Genomic DNA, 11,782 nt, shown 5'->3' on the forward strand with positions numbered 1-11,782 from the left:
ATATGATTAATGATATCTTGAAATATCATTTACACTCACTCCTACTTTGTCATTGTGGTAGGTAGTTATTAGATTTTGCAATAGGTCTGCTTATGTCATATATTAATAGAGAAACACATAAATTACAGAATACATTTGGTTTTCTAAAAATAGTTTAATACTTGCATTTCAATATAATTGGTTTGCTTTGTAATCTTTTTTGTTTTATTTTTGTTTTGTTTTTGTTTTTGTTTTGAGACAGAGTCTCGCTCTGTTCCCCAGGCGGGAGTGCAGTGGCACGATCTTGGCTCACTGCAAGCTCCACCTTCCAAGGTCATGCCATTCTCCTGCCTCAGCCTCCCGAGTAGCTGAGACTACAGGTGCCCGCCACCATGCCCGGCTAATTTTTTTTTTTTTTTGTATTTTTTAGTGGAGACGGAGTTTCACCGTGTTAGCCAGGATGGTCTCGATCTCCTGACCTTGTGATCCTCCCGCCTCGGCCTCCCAAAGTGCTGGGATTACAGGCGCGAGCCACCGCGCCCGGCAACCGCATTTTTTTTTTTTTTTTCTGAGACAGGTTTTCATTCTGTCATCCTAGCTGGAATGCAGTGGCCCAATCATAGCTTACTGCAGCCGCCATCTCCTGGACTCAAGTAATCCTCCTGCCTCAGCCCAGAGTAACTGCGACTACAGGTACGCACCACCATGCCTGGCCATTTAAAAATTTTTCGTTGCCCAGGCTGGTCTTGAACTCCTGGCCTCAAGTGATCCTCCTACTTCAGCCTCCCAAAGTGCTGGGATTACAGGCATGAACCACTGTGCCCAGCCTGCTTTGAAATCTTTTTTTTTTTTTTTCTTGAGACGGAGCCTCGCTCTGTCGCCCAGGCTGGAGTGCAGTGGCGCAATCTCGGCTCACTACAACTTCCGCCTCCCGGGTTCACGCTCTTCTCCTGTCTCAGCTTCTTGAGTAGCTGGGACTACAGGCGCCCGCCACCAGGCCCGGCTAATTTTTTTGTATTTTTAGTAGAGACTGGGTTTCACCGTGTTAGCCAGGATGGGCTTTGTAATCTTATGTATTTTGTTGGGGGGAGGGGGGAGCTATGCATAACATAAAATTTACCGTTTTAACCATTTTACAATTCTGTAACACTGTATACAATTCAGTGACATTAAGCACATTCACACTGTTGTGATGCCATCAGCACCATCCATCTTCCCAAACTGAAACCCTGTATCCATTAAAAAGTAACTCCCCATTGTTTGTCCCCCAGACCCTGGCAAGCACTATTTAACTTTCTGCCCATGATTTTGACCACTCTGGGTACCTCGTATGAGTGGAATCATACAATGTGTGTCCTTCCCTATTTGGCTTAGTTCACTTAGCATCATGCCTTCGAGGTTCATTAATGTTGTAGCATGTGTCAGAATTTCACTTCATTTTAAGGCTAGATAATACTCCATTGTATGTTTATAGCACTTTGCGTCTATCTTTTCGTCAACCGATGGACATTTGGGTTGCTTCCTTCTTCTGACGATTGTGAATAATGCTATGAATATTGGTATACAAATGTCTCTGCTTTCTCAGTTCTTTTGGGTATATACCTAGAAGTAGAATCGCTAATTCGTACGGTAATTGTTTTTTTAGGAATATGTATTTTTAGGTAGGAAAAGTATGATTCTGAAATAAGCCTACTAGACTCTTGTTCTACATACTTTATTTTGCATGCCTGTCTCGGCCACTAGATGGGAGACTTGTTGACAAGGACTAACCGGTTCCAGGTGCCCCTCAGGGAACCCTCCCAGAGGTGTAGTAAATGCACCCAGCGCCTAGCGGACGCCCTGCGTGCCCGGCAGGGGGTGAGGTGCAGGCGATACAAAGGTGCAGAACGTACCCCAAAAGAACAGCCTAGAGGGGAATTAGGCCGGAGGATGACCGATTAAAAATCACTCCAACTCCTGATTGTGCAGCTTCCTAGGTGCATGACCCAGGGCAACTTCCTTTGGCTCCAGCTTCCCCATCTATAAAATAATTTACATCATCTGCTCAAATTTCCGACAAGAACACACCTCGCCTTTATCACAGAGCGTGGCACATATTAGGAATTCAATAATTTTGTCCCTGTCACCTGCGATCGCAAGAGACAGATTTGTCCGTAACCTGCCGGGAGGCAGGTTCTGGGGAGGTTGCTGGGGCGCGGTAGGGCCGCCCTGTCCGGCCCTGGACCACCTCCAGGCTGGTGCGGGAGTGCACAGGGAGGGGCTGGAGGCTGCACTCCGAGCCCCGTATGGGCGCCTGGTCGTCTCCGCCCCTGGGGACCTTCCCGCCTCCCCCTGGCTCGCCGTCTGCATTCGTTCCCCTCAGTGGAGCGGGGGATCCTGGCGGGGCAGCGGCGGTTGGCCCTCCTCTCCGGCGGGCGGCGCTAGCGCGAGCCTGGCCCCGGGCAACACTCGGGCCGGGCTCCTCTCGACTGCGGCGCACCGTCGCCCTGCCGTCCGCCGGGCGGGGACGCGGCGGCAACGGCGGTGGCGGCTGTGTGTCGCCGGAGCCGAAGCGCGCAGGCCCGTCCCGGTGGCCGGGGAGCGGGCGGGTGGGGGCGCCATGTGGTTCATGTACCTGTTGAGCTGGCTGTCGCTCTTCATCCAGGTGGCCTTCATCACGCTGGCCGTCGGTGAGACTGCACGACCCCGGCCCGCGCGGGCTCCCACCCCGGCATCGGTGCTCGTTGGGGGTCGCATCGCGGGGGTTTCGGAGCCACTCGGGGGGCCACTGCCCGGCGCTCCCGGCCTTCCCCGCCCCAATCCCATCCCGCCTGATCCTGCCCCTCCTGTCGAGCCTGGCAGCCCGGCCTGACCGCGGCTCCTTCCAGGTGTCACAAAGTCCGCTCCGGCAGTGCCCGGGAAAGGGTGACTCGAGTGCCGCGCTCGCGCCTGCGGACCGCTAACCGCTGCGGCTCCCACTCTTCGCGGGCCTGCCGCGCGGAAATTTTCCCCAACGCCTACCGCCGCCTTTGCTCCTCTGGCCCTTCATACTTCCTGCTCTCTCCATCTTTGACACTTCTCCTCTGGCTAGTTCCCATTCGGCCTCAGTTGAGATGTCATCTTTTCCGGGAAGTCCACAGGGGTTGATTGTCCAGCAGTGCCCTGTCCTTTCCCTAAAGTAGCACTTCTCACACTGAACTCGTCTGTCTCTCCCTACTGTTCCCCTTCCCTTTCCCAGGCTGGGTCAGGGAAGGACCCTTGTCTGTCTTGTTCAGCTGTATCGTCAGCCCAAGGACCTGGCTCATGCCAAGTGCCCAGCAGTTGTTTATTGAATACGTGAAATTCCATTTTCTGAGCCAGAGGTTATCATTGTACTGTGCATCAAATGCAGACTTTCACTGATTTTTATGAGATTTGTCCTTAGTTGCCCTAAGAAAGTTTTACTTTTCCAGACTTGGAAGGGCAACACATGGGATGTTTGGTTTGTTCTTGACCTTCTGGGGTCCATGAAGGGTGGATGGGGACTGGGCTGCAGAGAGAGGGGTGACCAGGATGGTGGGAGTGACCCTGGCTGATAGTCTCCCTGCCTCCCACCCTGCAGCAGCTGGACTCTATTACCTGGCAGAACTGATAGAAGAATACACAGTGGCCACCAGCAGGATCATAAAATACATGATCTGGGTAAGTGGCATCTTTCTCCAGGAGTCCTCCTCACTCTTTTGCCCTGCCTCAAAAGCAAGAAGTGGGGAGAGTTTGGCATGGATGATGAGGCCTGTGTCTCTGCTGTTTCCTGAGCATACACTCTTACCTCCTTGCCCTGAACGCTGTCTTTTGGGTCTGCACTCCTGGGCCCAGATCTTCCTGGCCGCCTTCCCCAAGTGGCATTGTTTCACTGCAGGCCTTGTCCTCTAGTCTTTAAGGTGACAGCCAAGTGTACTTGTCTGTTGACAAGACCGTAGATTTGACTTTGCTTAGCTGTCTCCCGCTGTCTTTAGCCCTTTGCTCTGCTCACAGCATTTAAAACTTAGAGGAGCCATAAGACAGTTTTGTGTATATGTTCATTGCCATCTTTCTAATCGGATCAAGTGATTTGTCCTGAGATTGGCACAGCTTCGCTGTCCTCACCCTTTCCTGGTCTCATGGGAGGCTTCTGTTACTGAAGACACAGTCCTTGCCACTGATGTCAAAGCCATAGGGGTGACTGCTGGTGGACAGACTTCCTTCAGCTGCAGGAAAGGCTGGGGGTAGGGGTGCCATTGGAGAGAAAGCACCCATAGCCCCTCAGGTCACCTGGTGTCAGCAGCCACTTGCACTCTGGGCATGGCTGAGGTTGGGGGTTCACAGTGGAGGCAAGACTATAGCCCTCAGCTCTGGTCCAGAGGCCCAGCTTGTAGGTTTTGGCACAGTAATCAGCCCCTCATTCAGCCAACTGTCATTTGCTAAGCACTGACAACTGTAGGTCATTATCAGTAATGTTTTTCAAACTGTAGGCATGATTCATTATTTGGCTGTGTAGTTAATTCAGTAGGTCACAATCAGCATTTTTTTAAAAAAGGAACATAAATAGAATTGAAATTTGAGCTTTGAATCGTGTATATGTATATATGTGTTGGGGTCACAGTGTAAAATGTTTTTCCTTCTTTTTTTTTTTTTTTTTTTGAGGTGGAGTTTCGCTCTTACTACCCAGGCTGGAGTGCAGTGGCACAATCTCAGCTCACCACAACCTCCGCCTCCTGGGTTCAAGTGATTCTTCTGCCTCAGCCTCCCCAGTAACTGGGATTATAGGCTAATTTTGTATTTTTAGTAGAGATGGGGTTTCTCCATATTGGTCAGGCTGGTCTCAAACTCCCAGCCTCAGGTGATCTGCCTGCCTTGGCCTCCCAAAGTGCTGGGATTACAGGCGTGAGCCACCATGCCTGGCAGATGTTTTTCTTACTGTGGGTTGCTGTCAAAAAGTTTGAGAAATGGGCTGAGCGCGGTGGCTCACACCTATAATCCCAGCACTTTGGGAGGCCGTCAGAAGTTCGAGACCAGCCTTGGCCAACATGGCGAAACCCTGTCTCTACTAAAGACACAAAAATTAGCTGGGCGTGGTCGTGCGTGCCTGTAGTCCCAATTACTCAGGAGGCTGAGGCAGGAGAATTGCTTGAATCCAGGAGATCGTGCCACTGCACTCCAGCCTGGATGACAGAGTGAGACTCCATCTCAAAAAAAAAAAAAAAAAAAAAGTGTTGCCTTTTGGGAGCAGAGAACCTAGTTGGGGAGGCCAGACCTGTGAAATGAGGAGATTGAAGCATGAACCTAGTGCTGCCTAGAGCGGGCTGGGGGTTGGTGAGTCCAGGAAGGTTGCCTGGAAGAAGCGCCCTGCACTGTCTGCCTCTGGTTGTTTCAGTTCTCCACCGCTGTACTGATCGGCCTCTACGTCTTTGAGCGCTTCCCCACCAGCATGATTGGAGTGGGCCTATTCACCAACCTCGTCTACTTTGGCCTCCTCCAGACCTTCCCCTTCATCATGCTGACCTCGCCTAACTTCATCCTGTCGTGTGGTGAGAGGGGACAGAGTTGGGGAGGCAGCTGATGTGGTTGGGTGTGCCCATCTCCATCCTGGGCACTAAAGGGGATACAGAAAAAGGAAGCCAGCTGTTGAAGTCCTCCAGGAAGCCAGGCTAGCTGGGAAGATGCGGTTCTTACTGCTGAGGACTCTAGAGCCCACCTTGGCTCTAGTGAATAGAATTTGTTGGGGCTGAGGGCTCAGACAGGGCGGGCTTTCCCAGAGAGGTAAGTTTGAAGGAGAGTTTGGGAAAGAAGAGATTGTGGATTGGCTGAGGCAGGGCCCCCAACTGAGCAGTTCCAGCCTCAAAAAAACCACTTGGCCAGAAAAAGCCCAAAGCCCTTCCGGTAGGCAGGCAGGCAGGCAGCTGTCCGTCCAGTCCTCTGACCCAAAGTCATGGTTAGGACTGGAGCCTCATGGGGCTGTGAGCACCTTGCAGACTCTGGCCTGGTGTGAATGCCTCCTGGGGGGCTGCAGCTTCTCATCTCATTCTCACTGGCTGCTGCTGCCTCGGGCTTGAGCCTGGATGTGGAGGACCCAGTCTTCTTGGTGTTGCCCTGCCACCACTTTCTGACCCTGGGGAATCATTGTCCCTCTCTGGGCCTTAGCTTCTCCATCTATTCAGAGAGGATGTTTCTGAAAGAACTATTGGGAGACTCAGTGGGCATATAGTAGGTGCACATAGGTATTTACAGATATTCCTGGAAAAGGCTTCGGAAAGTATTTTGGTTGCCAAGATTGCCATTGCTCCTGTTCATCATTGCTGGCTACCCTAGCTTTCAGTCAGGGTATCAGATGGAGTTAGGGGTTTTTTAGAGTGACTTTTCTGTTTCTATGAGAGAGCCTGGAGAGTGAATATTATCCACACAAAGGGCATATTGTTAAAGCCAAAACTGGTTTCTTCCTTGGGTGTTGGTGTGATTTCACCAAAGAATTTGTTCAGCAGAGGTTTGTTTAGGGAGCCCTTCCATGGAGACCAGGCCCCTCTGTCCCATGGAAGAAGTCCTGCCCCCAGCCCCTCAGCAGCAGGCTCCCCGATTTCACTCCCTTGATCTGCCCTTTGATGCCTAAATGAGTTTTTCCAAAAGATCTTGTGGGCACCAGGCACTATCCTACCTCCCATTATCTCTTAGCCCTAGAGTGTGGCTAGGCATAGCAGAACTGTAGTGTTTGCCTTAGAATGGGAGAGGCAGGAGAGAAGAAAGGAGACATGGGAATTGCTGTGAGGTGTGTGTGAGGGGACAGTCAGTTTCAGGGCACATGTTCTTTCTGGTGCCTGCCCTTCACCTCACCATGGGAACCAGCAGGGATGACTGTCTCTTGAGCAGCCTGTGTCCAGGATATGCACACGTGCCCTCTTTTATAATCTCAGTTACACACCAAGGAGGGGTGGCTGTGTGTGTGTGTCCAGAACGTATCAGTTCACACCGGTATGCCTTACCTGGGGGCAGGATGGGGAGGGACCCCTTCCCCCAGAATGTTGAGGAACCTGAAGACTGCACCTCAAAGCATCTAGCGAGTCTTGCCCTTTTATTCCTGAGGAGTGAGAGCCTTTTTATTTGAGCAAGACTTCTCCCTGCTGCCCAGTTTGGAGTAGAGCGTCTTAGGGGCATCTAATCTGCACACCCACGATTTCTCCCCACCTGTCACTGTGGGAGAGCTTTCTTTAGCACTCACATCCACTAAAAACGAGGTTCATTATCATGATGCTTTGGATTATGTAACATAGAAGTCTCATTTTTATAACATGCAAAGAGCCTTCTTCTAATTTTACTCGGAATGCCCTGTGCAGTGGGCAGGTTGAGGCTCATTCTCCCATTTTAGCAGATGGGAAACAGTTCTAGGCAGTAGTCTACTCTGAGTTGAGTGTAAAGTCAGGCCTAAGACTCCATGGAGGCTCCCAACTTCTGAGGGCCTTTTGAAGTTAAAAGTACAGCTTTCTGTTATTCCCCTTAAACTGACTGACTCTTCATTCCCTCAACAGGACTAGTGGTGGTGAATCATTACCTAGCATTTCAGTTTTTTGCAGAAGAATATTATCCCTTCTCAGAGGTAAGAAGTGTCCAGCACATTCAGCTGTTGACAGGGACAGGGTAGTAAAAGGGAACTTGCATGGTTTACTTTGTGAACTTAGCTATGATTTGAAACTGAATCTGTTCAAGGATTACATGTTTGAAAAAAACAAAACATAGATGGTTTGAGAAAGCAGTGTGGATGGGGACAGAATGAGCTCCTTTGGCTGAGGTGGGGAGGACACTGCTCTTCCTCAGTGAGTCCTTTGGGTCCCCCTGGAGGGGTCATCCTGAGGTCAGGAAGGGAAGGGGTTCTAGGGTGACCTTCTCTGACACAGTCCTCACAGGGCAGGGATGGACTGCACCCCTGAGCCCCAGCTTTTCCCGGTGGCTGCCAAGGTTTTCTTCTCCCACGATTTCTCCACACCCTGCTGCTCTAGTTTGAACCTCTGCTGGGAAGAGCAAGGTCACTTCTTTGGGGAGTGTGGGTCAGTCAGTCATGGCTTAACACTTTGTCTGCCTCCTTCAGTCCAGGGGAGTTGCTTGTCCTAGTGACCAAGATGTAGGGTTTGTGGCCACATTCAGTCATTTTCAGCCTCCACCTTTCCCCACAGAAGGATTTCCATGTCTGAGGGTGGCGTTCCCCGCTTCCCAGGCCTGGGCCCCCTTCGGAGATCAGGTGTGGTCCCCTGTGCACTCTTGACCAACACACAGTGACCACACCCAGCCCACTCTTGGCACCTCCGGGGCACCCTCTTCTCAGTCTCTCTTGTTGCCAGGTCCTGGCCTATTTCACTTTCTGCCTGTGGATAATTCCTTTTGCGTTTTTTGTGTCACTTTCGGCTGGGGAGAACGTCCTGCCCTCTACCATGCAGCCAGGAGGTGAGAAGGGATTTGTAAGGGGCCGAGGTGGGGGCAAGCCAGCAAGACCTGGGTTGGCAGGGATCCACTGAGGGAACCGGAGTCTAGCCCTGTGTTGGAGACACCTGGACTCGGGGTTGGGAGGGCCATGTTCACACACACACGCACGCACACACACTCTCTCTCTCTCTCTGATACTCTTGCCTGTGTCTCCACAGATGATGTCGTCTCCAATTATTTCACCAAAGGCAAGCGGGGCAAACGCTTAGGGATCCTGGTTGTCTTCTCCTTCATCAAAGAGGCCATTCTACCCAGTCGTCAGAAGATATACTGACCCCCATGCGGGCAGGATGTGGGGGCAAGATCAGGAGAGTCAGGCTCCTGGGCCTCTATGCCAGGTGGGGACCGGAAGTCGGGACGGCACCTACCACCTGCCCTGGCTTTCCTCCCCTCAACTCTGAAGCCCCATCCCCACCCTCCTTGGGGGGCTCAGCTTGGCTCAGATCTGATGCTGCAAGAGGCTGTAACCTCAAAGGGCACCAAAGAGGGTGGCAGAGCCTGCTTAGCCAGGAGGCCGAGGTCCCTCAGTCCTCCCCTGTCCCTTCCAAGGTGGGTCAGGAGGTTCTGGCCCAGCTGGGGCAGGCAGGGCAGGGTCTGTGAAGCTTAAGAGCAGATGGTGACAAGTTCTCTGGGCAGGTGGCCATGGGGAGGGGCCATGGCTTGGCATGCCCAACAGAAATAGTTTTTGCTGTTGAACGGTGATTTCTATCCAAGTGCGGATTTCCGTTTGAATAAAGCTTCTAGGTGGCACTGTTTGCCTTAATGTCCTGACAGTTTACCTTCCTTTCTTCCTGCTAACCTTCTGCTCTGGACTGGACTCACTTTTCTGCTCCAGGGACTCCTTTTCTGGGTTTGGGTCTTGCCCTTCCCAAGGGACTGTTCTTGTGGCCCTTAATGGGAAGGGTGCAGGGGTGAGGAGCTGAGCCCGCTCAAGGAGTGGGAATTGGGGCTATAGGCAGCCTCTCTGATGCACTCTCTTCCATCTCTTTCCCCAAGGCTCCGTGACTGTCAAACTGGGAGTAGGAGAGGGGACAATTTAGGACTGGGCTAGATTTTCAGAAGAACATCTACAATATCCTATTTATAAATCTTCCTCTGGGAAAAGGAGTGGTTTCTGGCTGAATACTATCTTGGGCTCAAGGAGAAACAAAATAAAAATTAGCTTCCAGGCAGCCTGTTTTTAAAGAAATGGGACTAATGGGAGAAGCTGTTTGTCACTCTAAGAGCATCCAAGGCCTGGCCCTCTTCTGTGCACTCTTGGCTCCTGGGGAGATATATCTGCCTTCTAAGAAGGCAGGCCAGGTCTTGAGCACAGACCTGCATTTGTTGACCTTGCACTCCGACTATAGTGCCTTGCAAGTGCTCAACAGTACATATTGGAATGAAGTCCCCATGAGAGCCATTTCTGGCCATGTTCTATACCTCAAAGTGAGGCTGGCAGGTACAGAGATGAACTGTACACATGTGATACCTTTAAGCCACTGGAAAAACCCCTGTGCTTGAAAATATTTCCTCTATATCATGCCTGGAGTTCCATCATAGCCCTTCATTTCCTTGGCTTTAGCATTTACCTTCTCTTAAGAATACCAGCTTTCCCCTTTCCCTGAGAGGAAGAGCACATGTTGGTCTTCTCTTAGTGTGAACGAGATTACCAGGCCCTTTTCTCCTATGCACACCAGGATAGACAAGGCAGGGGATACTGGCAGCCTGCATCATCCTCCCATTGGGCTGACAGCTGGCCCTACTCTCCTCCCTCTGCTGCTTGGTTCCTCACCTTGATGATGTGGCTTCGCCCTCTCCACTCTACTGCCAGTGTTCTCCCAGGGGTTGCTAAATCCAGCAGACCCCTTTCCTGTCTTACTAGATCTGGGCGGCATTTGACATGGCTGATCACCCCTTGCTTCTTGGATGGCACTTCCTTGGCACCTCTGTGGCTAGTTGTCCTACCTCCCTGGCTGTTCCTTTCAGGCTTCTGTGCAGGCTTCTCCACTTGCCCATGCACAGTAGGGTCTTTCAGGGTTCTGCTGTGGGCTCCCTAGGGAAGCCCATCCATCTGGATAGTTTCAAGGAAGGTGAGGAATTTAGAGTTGACCTCCAGCTCCAACATCCTTCCTGATCACCTGAACCACAGTTTTGCTGCCTTCTAGGTGCACAGACAATTCAGGTCCACGGCCCAGATGGTACTTGCTGTCTTCTGCGAACCTGTCCCTTCTGGGTACTTCCCTTGACCCCGAGATCACTCAGGAGCCAGACAGGAAACTTCTTGTATTCCTGTTTTCTCTTTCTGCCCACCACATCCAATCTCTCAAAACGGTCAGGTCTACCTTAACATCTCTTGATTTGAGCCACTCCCACTGTCATCAGCTTTCACCTGGGTTATCGTGACAGCCTCCTACTGCTTCTCTATCCCGTGGCCAGAGCTATCTTCCTAAAATGCATTGCCTAGTTGATCAAGTCACTCTCTGGCCTAAAACCTTCCATGGCTCCCTGCTGCCCTCAGGATAAAGTCCGGACCCCTCAGCATGGCTTGTGAGACTCATGGTGTCCTGGTCCCTGCTCACCTCTCTGGTCTCATCACTTGCCTTCTTGCATTCTGGGGCCCAGCCTCCTGTATCCAGAGATGCAGTGGCTCTCCATTGCCACTCTGATTCCTCCTTTCTTTTGGTCACAGAGAAAGGGTACTTTCTCTGTCAAATCTCAACTTAGACTTGACTTCCTCCAAGGAGCTTTGGCTATACCCTCTCCTCCTGACCCCCACCCTGGCATACTACACAGATCACTCTGGGCTCACTTGCCTGCCTAATGGTCATCTCCCCAGTAGACTGTAAGCTCCTTGAGGGCAAGGATTGTGTTGGAATTTTTGTATTAACAGTGCCTGGCTTGGTGCCTGGCACCTAGAAAGCACTCAATAAATGTTTGTTTAATGAATGAATTGTAGTGATGTGTACAAAGGGATACAGGGAAGCCAGTTAACTTCCTGGAGGAAGTACAAGTGCTTTCATAGACTCGGATGGAAACCACACATCCCTCCCCTCCCTTGATGTACTGCCCATGCCTCCCTGAACTGCAGAAACCTCAGTGGCTGCTGGGAATAAGGATGGCAGCCCAGAGTAGCAGGGAAGCCCATGCCAGGGGGACATATTAGCTGCCCTCCACCCCATTCTGGGTCTCAGCTTAGAGCCTGCAGCAGGAAGGGCTTAATCTGAAAAAGAAACAGAATTTCCCAGTGGGTCTTTCCATCCTGGAAGCCTGGGCTCTTAGGGCTGGGAGGGCAGTGGCGGTGCCAAAATGTGACAACTTTTACAATGCCAAGGTGAAGGATAGCGCCTGACCCCCCCAC

General features: G+C 51.5%; 1 protein-coding gene and 1 long non-coding RNA gene across 2 annotated transcripts; one reads left to right on the plus strand and one right to left on the minus strand.

Annotated features, from left to right (window-relative positions):
* Positions 1 to 1,677: 1,677 nt before the first annotated feature.
* On the minus strand, positions 1,678 to 2,735 carry LOC131381351 (uncharacterized). Its single transcript, XR_009210033.1, has 2 exons — positions 2,594 to 2,735; positions 1,678 to 1,998 (listed from the first exon to the last, which is right to left on the minus strand). It is a non-coding gene; the product is annotated as an uncharacterized LOC131381351 (long non-coding RNA).
* TEX261 (testis expressed 261) lies at positions 2,466 to 11,370 on the plus strand. Its single transcript, XM_032176846.2, has 6 exons — positions 2,466 to 2,648; positions 3,560 to 3,639; positions 5,351 to 5,504; positions 7,494 to 7,561; positions 8,301 to 8,403; positions 8,601 to 11,370. The coding sequence occupies exons 1-6, from the start codon at positions 2,579 to 2,581 to the stop codon at positions 8,714 to 8,716; spliced, it is 591 nt and encodes a 196-aa protein (XP_032032737.1). The 5' UTR covers positions 2,466 to 2,578; the 3' UTR covers positions 8,717 to 11,370.
* Positions 11,371 to 11,782: the final 412 nt, after the last annotated feature.

This window comes from Hylobates moloch, unplaced genomic scaffold (assembly GCF_009828535.3).
Source record: "Hylobates moloch isolate HMO894 unplaced genomic scaffold, HMol_V3 SCAFFOLD_15, whole genome shotgun sequence".
Taxonomy (NCBI): domain Eukaryota; kingdom Metazoa; phylum Chordata; class Mammalia; order Primates; family Hylobatidae; genus Hylobates; species Hylobates moloch.